This window comes from Nelusetta ayraudi, unplaced genomic scaffold, assembly GCF_046127955.1.
Source record: "Nelusetta ayraudi isolate G7.1 ecotype Tasmania unplaced genomic scaffold, CSIRO-AGI_Nayr_v1 ptg000092l, whole genome shotgun sequence".
NCBI classification, from domain to species: domain Eukaryota; kingdom Metazoa; phylum Chordata; class Actinopteri; order Tetraodontiformes; family Monacanthidae; genus Nelusetta; species Nelusetta ayraudi.
In genome coordinates this window covers 4,127,298-4,141,255 of record NW_027466142.1, presented here as the reverse complement: position 1 = coordinate 4,141,255, position 13,958 = coordinate 4,127,298, and the positions used below count along the sequence as shown (strand labels likewise).

The 13,958-nt window shown below is 42.6% G+C and overlaps 2 protein-coding genes across 4 annotated transcripts; one reads left to right on the top strand and one right to left on the bottom strand.

Moving 5' to 3' along the window:
• Positions 1–814: 814 nt before the first annotated feature.
• On the top strand, positions 815–10,983 carry ppm1f (protein phosphatase, Mg2+/Mn2+ dependent, 1F). Of its 3 annotated transcripts, none has more exons than XM_076047030.1 (8): positions 815–905; positions 1,748–2,017; positions 3,270–3,394; positions 3,504–3,706; positions 3,851–4,039; positions 4,127–4,270; positions 5,931–6,024; positions 8,519–10,983. In XM_076047030.1, exons 2-8 carry the CDS (start codon positions 1,845–1,847, stop codon positions 8,896–8,898), a joined length of 1,308 nt encoding a protein of 435 aa, XP_075903145.1. In that variant the 5' UTR covers positions 815–905; positions 1,748–1,844; the 3' UTR covers positions 8,899–10,983. The 3 variants fall into 3 exon arrangements, with proteins under 3 accessions (XP_075903145.1, XP_075903144.1, XP_075903146.1); XM_076047029.1 differs by having other exon boundaries at positions 860–972; XM_076047031.1 differs by lacking the exon at positions 815–905 and adding an exon at positions 967–1,103.
• A 509-nt stretch (positions 10,984–11,492) lies between these two features.
• Positions 11,493–13,186, bottom strand: LOC142902291 (C-X-C motif chemokine 11-like). The gene is made up of 4 exons (XM_076047215.1): positions 13,032–13,186; positions 12,034–12,166; positions 11,858–11,935; positions 11,493–11,743 (listed from the first exon to the last, which is right to left on the bottom strand). The coding sequence occupies exons 1-4, from the start codon at positions 13,087–13,089 to the stop codon at positions 11,662–11,664; spliced, it is 351 nt and encodes a 116-aa protein (XP_075903330.1). The 5' UTR covers positions 13,090–13,186; the 3' UTR covers positions 11,493–11,661.
• Positions 13,187–13,958: the final 772 nt, after the last annotated feature.

Below are 13,958 nucleotides of genomic sequence, written 5' to 3'. Positions count from 1 at the left end.
ATGGGGGCCTTTCAATTTGCAAATGTGATGGTCTCATGAATTGAACCTGGACTTGGTGGAATGATTCATGATGTTCAGGCCATATCAAGAGAAATGCACATTTTTGTATTTTGTAGGATGAACATACCTAACATTTTGTCAAAGTTTCATTTCACTCAATGTGAAGCTCAAAAGAAGAACTTGTTTGTAGCGTAGGCTTCAATTCATGAATGCCGACCTTTTGCTTTGTCTGGTGTGAACACAGCTGCCTTTGTACATTGGGGATTCTGCAGAATGTCTTGACAACACACACAGTGTGCAGTTCAAAGTCTAGAAATAATGCCGCTAACCAAAAACACTCGACACAGGAGAAGTTGTTTGACATTTAGATAGCCACGAAAGTTAGCATTGCTACTGCTCAACTTCATTCTAATGCAAAACTCGAAAATCAAGACCAGTTTCAACATTTATATTTAAAAAGACTTTCAGTACATGTGTTACTATGTTAGCAAAATATATTTTTGTCGTGAGTATTACATTTTACTCATGAAGAACTGGTTTGTGAATCATAGGACTCATGAACCAGACATGAACTGTGTCTTTTTGGGGATGCAGAAGATCCATCACAACAGGTCATGGTAGTCGAAACCAAACTTAGGGTTGAAAAGTATTTGTTACATGCAGCTCAATGTTTGGAAAACATTTTATAGATGGAATACAACACAAAAACTGAACTGATAATGATAATCCCTATTGTACAAATACTCTTTCCCGCTTTCTGGAACTGCCCATGATTTTGATGCATAACCAGCATAAATGGTTTTTGGTGTGGTCCTTTAAATCTGCACCGGAAGACGGAACTGACATGGTGACGCACCACTCAGGGGTCCGCCCTGCTCCGTGAGCAAACCACAGATCTCTCTACGGTATGGATAGCGTTCTGTTTTAATGTGGCCATCAACGGTGTTTTGATAATCAGTTCTGCGAGCACAGGTTTGTGTTTGTGCGCCGTATTTGTGAGTGATTCTTTTGTCTCGTCCAAGGGCGTTTTCTCCAGCCCGTGTGTTTTGTGTAGATGGGGAAGTTACCATGCTAAGACATTGTTGCAGTCTAGTTAGCCTCAGGTAAGTTGTAGAAATCAATGTTATTTCCACCGCATACTCTGAACGTGCATTGTCAAGAAGTTAACCTTGCAAAAAAAAAAGTGAACCGAGCCTCTGATAGCCCTACATTTACGAAGTAAACCCACGGTACGTAATGCCACAAAATGACACGGCTGTTGCATGTGTGGTTTTAGCAAAATGCACATCTGCACAGGAAATCAACTTCTGAAAAGCTATGCACAGTGAAACGGGTTCGTTTTTGTTTTTTTCAGACTATTCTCTAAGACGCTCGACTCAGGTTGTTGTTCTCATCAATAAAGTTACTTTTAGCCATTGGCATGAGGTGCGACAGCCGTATCCCATGGTTAGTTAAGACGAGTTTAGTGTTGGGGAAACGTCCTACTTCATCACAGTGTTCTTAAACACATCAGATAGTCAAAGTGCTCCTGTATCTGGGCACACCAAGTCCTTTCATTCAGCGTCTATTACTTCAAAAGGGGTGCTTAAAGCACTACATGTCAGGCTGTATATTCAGAGTACACACACACACACACACACACACACACACACACACACACACACACACACACACACACAGTCTCTGATGTGCTAACTAGTGACAATCCAAATGTCTGCCATTCTCTCTGCTGCTGCTGCTGCTACAGTGTGAAATTTGGAGCGTCCCACTTCTTGGCCCGTCTGTGCTGCTGACACCCCACACGCTTCACCCGCAACTCCACCGCAGCCCGTGCCAAGCCAAGGATGGGTGACGAGGAGGAGGAGGCCAGGAAATTCCTGGAGAGGTTTGCGGAAGAGTTCCCAGCTACTCTGGAGGGAGACAGTCCGCTGCCCGTCAGCCCGCTGAGCCGGAGAGTCTCCCTGGAGGAGCTGCACGGGGAGAGCCTGGAGGTCGGGCTCAAGCTGCTGGCTGCCAGGTACTGTTCAAGTGAGGGGGGGGGGGGGAACACATTTGGCACCATCGCATCAAAGCACCATTGTAATATATGCACTTGGGATAAGAAGACGTCCTTCTTTGCTTCGAGAGTAAGCAGGCAGCCCCTACAAGTGAACGTTGTAGTGACACTGTTGACCAAAGGCCTTGTTTCATTAGCACTTTGGTTTTTCCTGAACCCTCCTTGCATTGTGTTTGTTATGCTTTGTCACAGCGGATATAAAATTCGTCCTGACCATCTTTTGCATACTAGGCTGGGTTCCACACATTCCTGACAGCTCTGTTCTTGCATGCTCAGTCATGCTGGGTTGGGTGGTGGTAGGTTTTTCTTTTCTAACCATAGGTGTAGAATTGATCATATTCACAAAAACACTGTAACTGCAATTGGAAGGGGCCACCCAATGTCAGCTAATTATATCAGAGGTCACTGGCAACAAACCTGTAAGTTCTTTAATTGACACTGCAGTGCACATTTGGAAGGTTTCAAAAGGGATCCCCAAACTACTTTTGATGGTTGGTTATTTTATTGGGGCTGGAAGGTATTTATTTACTTTCTTATTTATTTATTTATTCATTCATTTATTTATTTATTTAGAATAATGATTTAGCTTGAAAGTCTCATCCTACTGCAATGAGCTTACAGTTGAAGAAAGTCAAGTTAATTCAAAGCCCATCAATGGTTAATTCAGTCATTATTGACTGAATTAATTGATAACAAAAATATTTTAATAATACCTCAATAACATGTCTCTAATGTTTATGTGAATTTTCCTTTGTTTTTGAAAGTTGGATTCAAGTCATTAATTGTTCAACCTCTTTTCCTGCTGTTTCACAGTGTCTTCTGTCTTTAGAATCCCTCTGTGCTTGTATTTCCTGTCATTAAGACTTGCTGTCCATTAATCAAATCATTAGTGCAAAACCTTATCGCCTTATACACATAATGATGGAAATTATTTCCAGTTTGCCTTCTGTCTTCTGCATTTAGTTTCTGTCAGGAAATTTTCTTATCCTGTCTGTAAAAAAGGAAAGAAAAAAAAAATCCCAAGCCATTGTTCTCCGTGCTTCCTGTTTCCCAAATCTGTTACAGCAGAAATGTCAGTCTTTTAGGAAATGTCCTTAGCACGTGACAAAGTGACCATATTGTTAAATTCAGCAGCCGTCCTGCTCAATGGGGAATGCATTACTTAGATTTATTCCGCTGGTGTTTTGTCTGTTCTGTGCGTTGAATGTCTTAGGGGCGCTCCTGCAGGCCTCAGCGCCCTCTTGAGCCAGACGGCGCTGTCCAAGCTGCTCCAAAGCGACCTTTCACCTTTCCATTGCTCTCAGGACGCAGAGGCTGAAGATGAAGAGCAAGTAGTTTGTAAGTCTGGAGGCCAATATGAAGCTTCTCTGCCGCTGTTGATGGAAACACCAGCAGGACATTCTTTAAACTATCCACTCTGTTTTTGTGCCCCCCCCCCCCCTCTCAGTACTGGAATCGGTGGCCGTGCAACGCGTCTTCTTGAACGAGCTGATAACTGTGGCTCTGGCTTGGCATCGTTCCTTTCCGGAACTCCCGCCGCCTCCCTCCCACTTCCTACAATGCTGTGTTCATGCCATCAAGAACACCAGGAGGAAGATGGAGGACAAGCATGTGACCTTGACTGAGTTTAACCAACTTTTTGGAATACAGGTACAGGACCATATTCGACCTGTTACTACTCCTTTTTTTTTCTTTCTTTTTTTCTTGTTATTCACTCAGTGCCCAAAGTCTAAGTTTACAGTAGATCAGAACACAACTGAGCCTGTTTTCTGTTTCCTGTCGCCCAACACGCAGGACGGCGTGCGGAGGGCCTACTACGCCGTGTTTGACGGCCACGGTGGGGTAGACGCCGCCACGTACGCCTCCACTCACCTTCATGTCGCATTAGCGAAGCAGGAGACGCTTCAGAGTGACGTCGCCACGGCTTTTAAAGTGGCTTTCAAGCACACAGACGACATGTTCAAGGGCAAAGCTAAGCGAGAGGTACTGAGGAACCCCACGCACGTCGCTCTCTCTGCCACTAGCAGGTGATATAACCCGTTTTGCATCTGTGTGTGCGGGTGCTGTCAGCGTCTGCGGAGTGGTAGTACAGGTGTGGTGGCGCTGATCCAGGGTCCGCAGCTGGCTGTCGCATGGCTGGGAGACTCGCAAGCAGTGCTGGTCAGAGGGGGCCAAGCGGTGACGCTGATGGATCCCCATAAACCAGAAAGAGAGGTCGGTATTCAATGTGTGGACACACACACACACACACACACACACACACACACACACACACACACACAAACGTGTGCCTTTTCAGATTAGTTCAACGTGTTCAATTAGCATTGTGCGCACTGTGTCGTACGTTTGTGTGTTTATTTTTGCAGTCAAATTAGCAAGAGCCTTGAAGGCTACACACCATAAACACATCAGTACGGATCAAGATCAAAGGAGTACAAACTGCAAAAAGCTGGCGAGGGCATAAAACAGGATGTTAAATTCACTTGTGACACCATTAAGACAATGGATTTGTTTTATTATTTCAGGCTTAATAAACAACAGCGGCTGCTAAAGTACCGACATTCTGTACTTAAAGGTACAGTGTGTAAAATATGGCTTGATTTATGATTTTTATAGCTGTAAAAGTGTAATACTGCCCATTAATACACTAAAAGTAATTTGGTTTTCCTACACTTAGAACAGTTTTCTAAGGGTCGGATATAAGAATATCCATAGAACAAGGGTCTTGCTACCAGTTAGCTGCCATCTTGCGCCGCCATATCTCTAAGGAAGCCTGGTGAGGACAATCCAGCCGCCTGACAGTGCGTATCGTATTTAGGGTGACCGTTCGGGTCCTCAAATAAACCAACGAAGAAGAAGGTGGACAAGGTATCCAGGTTTGTGTGCAAGAGGCCACTGTAGTTCACTGGCAAGCTCAGGAGGTGAAGGGAGAGTGAAAGATGCTGCAATCTGAAATATAGCCACTTGCTGTCGCTGTTTCTTCTTCAAGATCTGCAAATATTACAGACTTCACCTTTAATTAAAACCAACATTGAGAGTGGCTCACTAGGACAGAGCAGTAGAGAGCACTTTCATGGACAGTAGCAGTCACCATCAGACACAGTGTTATAACTGTGTCGGGCACTGATCCAGGGTCTGTAACTCCTGGTTAAACCACGTGTAATTCTTGCTTTGAGTGAGATTGATGATCCTCAGCGCCTCCTATTGGTGCAACTACCAACACTGCCCGGCTTTCAAATGAGTCATTTTTCCAGTGAAAAGTGCTGGTTCAGCTTCCACTGTATCGTTATCATTGTTGCAACGAGCTTCCAGTATATCCCCATTTCTGTCCAATAGCTGCGGCCACTGACTCATTCTACTCATTGTGCACCTGTTGTTCAGCTGACTGCATCGGGAAGCTTTTCAAGTTGCCCCTGAAATAATGCAAGCTCACTTGCAATGTTAACTGTCATACTTCCAGATGAAATTACAAAAAGTAAAGTTTTGGTTGAAGGTAAAGTTTACGTAGATGTTTAGCAATAGTAATTAAGCAGAGGTTTGTTGAAGGAATTGTTAAATTATTTAATTTTTGCCCTTTTTTAAATTCCAACATTCCATTTCAGAAACCTATATTTGAGAAGACGGAACAATTTGGAGCAAAGGGATTTTTTTTTTTACAGTCTTTCATGTCATGACGTAGTGACAATTTTGCCAATAGCCAAATGGTACTACCTAACCAAATGATAAATGGCTTGTGTACTGTTGCCCAAATGCTCCAAGTTAGTGTGCATATCGCGTCATAACAGCAAAACTGTACAACTTGGGTCGAATGAATAGTGCCAATGTGAACACAAAATAAAGTTCCATATGTTTTTTTATTTTTACCTCTGTATAGGATGAAAAACAGAGAATTGAGGATCTTGGAGGCTGTATCACTTTTATGGGGTGCTGGCGTGTGAACGGAACCTACGCTGTGTCCAGAGCCATCGGTAAGAGCTGCTTTTCTGGTTTTCTGATTTTTACTGGCAGCTCAACATACGAAACCGCCTCCTTTTGTACTGCCAAGAAGTCAGATTCATTTAAAAAATTGATTCAAAATTCAAAAAAAGATTCAAAATTGCTTCACCTGCCGGCTCTTACGGTGGCCGATAAGGGCCAAACAGAATACAACTGCCTAATGCGCCTTAGTTGGCGAAAATAGCTACAGGTATGAAAATGATGGAAAATTGGACAGTATAAGAGATTAAATTTTCATGCAGAATAAATCTGCATGATTTTGGCCAAAATCATTTTTGGTAAAACCACAAAAGACAATGGACTAAGTTATGTCAAAAAATCTTTAAAAGAAAATAGCAAACAAATTTCCCAGGGATGTGATGGGGAGGAAATCGAGTAAAATTTGACTATTTTCATTTTCGTTTACATTTTTTTTCCTTTTTACATTCTTTCACACTAATGAATCCAATTTCAATGTAAAATCCATTTGTCGTGCAGCCGTAGAATGTTGTCCTGCCTTGTTGTGTTGTGGAAAAATGACGTCTTGACTGAACAATCGGAGTCTTGTTTGTCGCCATTTACTTGAGAGTCTTAACGGCCTCAGTCTCGCAGAGCACTCTATAGTGATGGGAGTGCAGAAAGGAGACCAGTGCATCCTTTTGTACTCCTTTTTTGCATGCGTCCCATTCTGAACATCTATTGTTGTTTCCTAATTGTTACCTCTTAAAGAGCCAATGAGAAGGCTTTAGGCACTAAAGACGGTGGGTCATCCTCCACTCTGTCCATCTAATGAGTATGTACAGTATGTGGTGTTGAGTTTGTCGGTGATAGATACATGAAACAAAGACCAGCAATGAAAGAAAAGAAGAACATGAAGAAACAAAACCGTATGATTTTGGATGAGGTGATAAACCTTTTCTAAAGTTGTGGAAGTGTGTAACCTTGGTCCAAAGAAATACTGTATTGATGAACACATCCAGCCTTAGACTAACCTGAAGGGAACTTCTCATATGTACCCCTTGGGGTCAGTATGGCTCCACTTAACATATATTGGCCTCATACATTCCTTGGAAGGAAATCCTAGATTGGTCAATTTTTATGTTTTGGGCGAGATTCAAAATCCCATATTAATCCATTGTTGGTGACTGGTTCAGATATGTGACTTTCAGGTATCGCTGATGAAAGGAAAGTTTTGGCGTTAGTTGATGATGAGCTGCTTGAGAAAATCTGAAGGTAGAATCAGCCCCCAGGAATGTCCTGCTGATAAGACAACTAAATGAACCCATCAACCTGGCTCAGTTCCAGTCCGTGCCAGTCTCTGCTTAGTGTCGAGCCGTAGGTCGGTTTGAAGGCTCCCAACAGGGATTTGCTGGTGAGAAGCTTCAACCCCCAGTGGCCATTATGTTTGTTCACAAGAAGGCGAGGCTCTAATAATATCCAACAGTCCTGCAGAAAGAAGTAGAATCCATATGTGGCCCCTACAATCAATCAATCAATCAATTTTTATTTTTACAGCACTAAACCACATCAAAAATCTCAAAGCGCTTTGTAAGAACTGAGGAACGGTGCAAACATAATGAGTTGGGGTCCACCGATACCACTTTTTTACCAAATGAGTAGAGTACGACACTTGCATTTCAGCACCCACCAATACCGATACCAAGTACTTAACTTTAATGTGGCCATTACATATTATGGAATTACTTTTTTTTTTTTTTTTTTTTTTAATTTTTCAACAGTTATGTAATTTGAACAACATTCCTCAACACGTTTTCTAGAACAGGGCGTTGGTTTCACTGCAGCAAACACAAATTTAACAAAATTGTCATATTCATACTTACATATTCAGCTGGTATCTGTGTTGTAGTATTGGCACATATTTTACAGATGCAAGTAGTGTACTCAAACCCCGGTCTCGGTACCGATACCAATATCGATAACAGTACAGACACCCAATTCTGACATCGCAATCGGTACTGATACCCCAAATTGGTATTGATAGCAGTACTGATATTCATCAAGTATCGCTACAGATACCTGATACTGGTATTGATATTGGTATCACTATTGGTACAGATACCTGATATTGGCATCAAAATCACTACTGATATGCACTATGCACTGGGGTATCGGTACAATACCCGATACTGGTATTGAAATCGGAACCAATATGCACCGGGTAATGGTACAGATGTGCAACACTGGTATCCTGGTATCGATAACGATACACAATACTGCTGTCAATATCGGTACCAATACTCGATTTTGGAATCTGTATCGATACACGATACCGGTATTGATATCGGTACCCATACTCGATACGGGTATTGATATTTCGCCTAATAATGAGCATTACAAGGAGACTTGTACATGATAATTGTGAACATGGACAAAAACCCCACTACAGTTGAGAAATGCCTGTCCTCCATCCCACCCTGATCACTCAGTCTCAGTCACAGGGTCTTCATCTCCTCCCCTCTCCACCAGGCGACTTCGACCAGAAGCCCTACGTGTCGGCCGACGCCGACTGCTCGGTGACTCAGCTGCAGGGCGACGAGGACTTGGTCCTGCTGGCCTGCGACGGCTTCTTCGACGCCGTCAAACCCTCGGAGGTGCCGCGCCTGGTCCTGGCCGCGCTCCGCCGGACCGCCGAGCCCGAGGGCGGAGGAGGGGAGGACACCCCCAGCCCCGGCCCCGCCCCCTCCGAGGCCGTCGCCCAGCAGCTGGTGGCTCACGCCAAGGCTGCCGGCTCCAGCGACAACATCACCGTGCTGGTGGTCTTCCTGCGGCCCCCCGAGCTGCTCCTGGCCCGGGACTCTCCTCAGGGGTCCTCAGACTCCGGTGCCTCAGAGGCTTCGCAGCAGTAGAAGAGGAGGAGGACGAAGAGTAGGAGGAAGAGGAGGCCATTTCTGAGCCTTTTGTGCGTCTGTGGTGCCGTCGGGCATCATGTGCACTGTAGCCGGGCTGCTTAAAGAGGCATTCCTCAATGATGCACAAGCTTCTCCTCCAGAAAGGTCAGTTCCTGGGGGGGCGAGTGTCAAGTCTCGCTCCAACATGTCCCTCCCTGCATGTCAGCAGTATGTCCAGCAGTATTTCCTTACACACTTTCCATCATTCTGTTGTTGTGTCTTTGCTAGTTTAAACAAACTAAGTGTTGTCTAAGCAGTATTTTCGAATAACAGTGACCACTTGATGTTTGTATTTGTGTGTGTGGTTCTGGTTTTAATCTGACCATTGATCACGTGTGACATTCCCCTGCTTTTTAAAAGGGCTTTGTGTGAACGTTTTCCGTTGAATTCTGTGTTGAAAAATGTACATATCGCTAAAGAACAAAGACGAGGGCTGAAGGAAGTCCAGCTGTACTGAAACAGATGGGGTCCACTCTCGAGGGTGCGTTATTTTTCCTCAACCTTGTACATGGAACCAGGAGAGAGGATGATCTGCGCTGAAGCTCCAATTGAAACCTTTATTTGGTCTGGTCTTGTTGTCAAGATATTGAGTTTTCTTTCAAACTGCAGCTCCTGCACAAAGCTGACTTTCTCCAACCCTTGCGCTGACAGGCGTGGTTTGGTAGGTTGGGTGAGAAGACTTCACGCTTGCATTGGTATTCAAACAGGCAAAGTGTCTTTACCGTTGCCTCTTCTACGTTTTGTACTCGTAATACTTTGTACCTCTGGAAACTGTCGTCGGCCTCTGTACTCTCTCGGCCGACTTCGGGCACAAATTGTGGCAGTTTCTACTACTACTGCTAACCCAGGAGTTTGTTAGCTTAGCACTTAACAGCAGGAACTGCCCGGTTTGAGCTCGGCCCTGGCCGATGCCACGGCAGGACTTGATTCTGGCTCCGACTTCCAGATATCACAAATCAAAGCACAGTCATGTCTGGAAAGAAAACAATGGCAAAAAAGTGTGCAGGACACCTGGATGGGGGAGGGGTTCCATCATCAAACCACTAGAACCCTGTCAGGACCTTGCATCCTCCCCCTCTACGTTTGTGCCACCAAACAGTCTGTTTTACAGTCGGGACTCTTGTCTTGTCTTTTCTCTTTTTCTTTTTTTTTTTTTTTAACCTGATTTGGTTTTAAAATTATTAAAGGGTTCTCAGACCAAGTTAGGTCTGTTGGCGGGGAAACATTCCAGTCCAGGTCAAATTCTGAAAGTATTCACAAACGGTTTCACTGGATTGCAGACGTGATGAATCACAGCGGCTCCCACCGGCTTTATTGGTCTTCTCTCATGTGTGTCAGGAAAGCGTCGTTACCCCTGGCTGTTATATTTTGCCTGTTACCTTATCAGTTTTTTTTTAAGCTTCACATGTGAATGGATAATACATACAATACCATCCATTTTCTTTTTCTATGCAGAACCAGTATTAAATGCCAATTGTCTTTTCCCATGCAGATATAAATTTAAAAAAAACAAAACAGTATGCTTTCTCTTGGACAATTTCCAGCAAGTGCATCAGTGCCTTCACAGTCACGAGGAAGCTCCTTGTCAGCAGTGAAGAAGGTCTCAGGCTCAAGTCGACTTGCAAAGGGCTCGAGAATTTATTTCTGTCGATCTTGCCCGATCCGTGGTATTTCGCTCAAGCTAAGCAGTAATGAATGAACTGCCTTAAGGAAATGATTTCTTTTGTTTTGTTTTGTTATCGTTGCTCTTGAAGATGCTTTTCAACTGCCGCACAAAGAAACCTGCTGTATTTTTACTTGCATTCAGACGACCACAGTAGTTGTTTGTTATTTAACTAGCATGGCGTGACAGGAGTGTTGGTGTGAAGCTGTTTTTTTTTTTTTTTTTTTTGGACGTACTCTAAGGGCTCCGTGCGCGCGCGTGTGCGTGTGTGTGTGTCATATCGAGAACAATAACTTAAGCTGTAACTTTGGGCAACATTCTGCCGTGTGCCGTTTTTGTATTAACAGCTGAATTAAAGCAAAGAAAGTTGTTCAAATCAACTGCATTGCATTGCTGTTTTTTCCCCCCAAGCCTGTGACTGTTATATATATAGGAAGCTATAGAGTGTCACCACAACTGAAGATTGAGTTCTAATTAGTCATCCTGTTTCCCTTCCCACATTCCACTTGCAGTCTGAAAGTAGTTTATTCTGTCACTGCTTGAGGAATAAATGTTTTTCAACCGCTTTCATTTTTTTAAGGCTAACCAAAAACACTATTTAAAATATGTGTCCACAGCTGACATGCGTATATAATTCAAATAAATGTCAAGAAGTAATAGTAATAACTGTCCTAAGTACGATCCTGAGCTTTCTGAATGGAATCATCAGTTTTTTAGATGTCTTTCGAAGAATGAAACATAAAAAAATAAATAAAAAAAAGATTTATCAGAAACAACCTCCCTTGTGGTTCACTATTTTTAGTATCTAGATCTTATGAACATTCATTGAAATATAGACTTAGTGTAAGTGTATCGACACTGGAGAACACACACACAGTACGGCAAAGAATTCTACAAACAATGTTATTTTATTCAAAAACAGAAAAGATTATTCATTATTCACATCATCACATGATTTTACTAAATATATTTACAAAGCAACACTTCTAATACCACACCATTATCTTAAATGAAACTCCTTCAACCATCTCCAGAGCTGCAGCAGCAGCAGCAGAGACCTACAGCTGGGCTGTCGTCTGCCGTCTGTCTTGTGTTGAGCTCAGAGGTAATCCTGCAGTCACACTTGTGCTCCTCACGTTCCTAAATAAACAGAAATCATATTATTATTGATTCTTTTTGTAAAAAGTGTCAAATCTGTGTTACATTTTTATGTTGGAGAGTTTTTGAAAATGAACACAGCCTAACTTTACTTACTGGAGTTTTCTTGTCAGAACATATTTTCCAGCGTGAGACTTTGGATCCACACAGTAGGTCCCCTTTTTCGTTTTGATTCTGGGAGACAAAAAAAAAAATTGTTTCAGTGAAAAACTGAACAACACTGTTTTGGAAAAGTGGTTAAAATCTTTATATACATGTATATATATACTCACGTGATCTCCACCTGTGGGCAGAAACTGCTCGGGTAAAAGACTCTGCAGTCCTTCAGCAATGGCCCCAACCTTGCGGGAGTCTGTATGAATCCATTTTTGCACAGGCACCGACTGGATCTGTTGACTGGTTGTCCTGCGAGAGGAAAGCATGTGGCATTGTTTTTATTCACGTCACGGCTTTGTTCAGTCGGCCGTCTTCATAATAAACATTTGATTGAAACTTGACCCACTTGCATAACATTTCGACCAGCGGTTCTCAACCAACTGGTCTCAGTCTCAGGACCCACATTTTTTTCCTTATCATGAAGTCGCAACCCGGGTTTATTCCACAGCACTCAAAATTATTCCACAAAAAAATAAATAAATAAATAAAAAAAAAAAATATATATATATATATATATATATATATATATATATATATATATATATATATATATATGCTTTCTATCATGTCTAGTCAATAAATCATTGTGTGATTATTACCCATGTAAAACACATCAGTCAGGTCATGTAAAGAGACAGGAGACATGCACCAATTCTTTCCCAGCTTTCCCTGTTTACACCTTGACTGACTAGAAGTAGGGATGCACCAATACCGATACCAGTATTGTGTATCGGTACCGATAACAGTACAACATTTGTTTGTACTGCAGTGAAACCTGTGACAGTCGTTCCATGTTCTAAAAAAAAAAAAAGATGCAGAGGAATGTTTTTCAAATAATAGAACATCTGTGAAAATTTTTTAAAAAATCTAAGTAATTCTATGATGTGTAATGGCCCTATTAAGTACTCGGTATCGGAATCAGGTGAGTACTGCAATTGAAAGTAAGTAAGTAGGTGGCATCACATCCCTACATAGAGGGATGCTCACGCTTCTCCTCAACAGCGAGTTTCTCAAAAAATTTAAAGTCACGCAAAAGTGCTGCATTAGTGGTAAATTGTCCAACAGCTTCAGAGGTAAAGTTTTAGCTAAGGCCAGAATCTGTGTATGACAGTACCTTGTGCGTAGAAGCAGAAGAGTGAGTAGATGAGAAGGGTGGCGAGCGCTGAGTTCATGGTTGTGTCTGTGGAGCGAGTCTGGGCTGTGAGCTCTCTGCTGTTCTCCTCCGGATTGCTTCTCGAGCTGAGGCCAAGCTCTTTTTAAAGCACCCGTTGTGCAAAGCACGCATGCGCGTGGACATGCTGACAACGATTGTTTCAGTTTTCTGTGATGCAGTTTCACTTTCTCCAAGACTTCCCCTTTATCTGCAGAGACCCTTTTCCCAGAAATGGGCTGGAGAGGGATTGCATTCGGCAAACTGCAGCCTCCTGCACGTGGAGCAACGGAAAAGCTGCAAACTCGACTTTAATCCGTTTAAAGTATTAGACTATACTACTATATTATGCCTGTTGAAATGCACTGATTTATTAGCTTATTTGTTGTTTTTTTTACTTTTAGACCCCACATTCACAAAGTTTACTTTCTCATGAAATCATGTGGTCAGTAAAGCCGCTGAACTCTTATCTGGTTATCATGGGGGGGGAAACCAAACAAAAGGGACAGTCAAGGTCAGGGGTCACCAAGCTTTTTAAACCTGAGCGGCACTTCAATGGTAGCGAGTCATAGGAAGGACAACCAGTCTGCTACACTCTCCTGAAATAACACGTGAAGTCATATGTTATTACTAATGATACTCATCTATGTGAAGAAAGGCATCGCGTTAATGATTTCTCACAATAATTATCAGCAACGACTTAACAAGATTGGACAAAGATAACCTCAATATTCAACACTTCCTTTCTACGAATCTCAGCAGTTGCTTAAATTTTCAGGTTATCACTTCAAAAACATCTCATAGGAAACATGTAAAATTTTCACTATTTGCCACTGACAAACTCTTTTAACCAATCGTGAACTATGTTGCATATGTTCCCACACGTTTGCA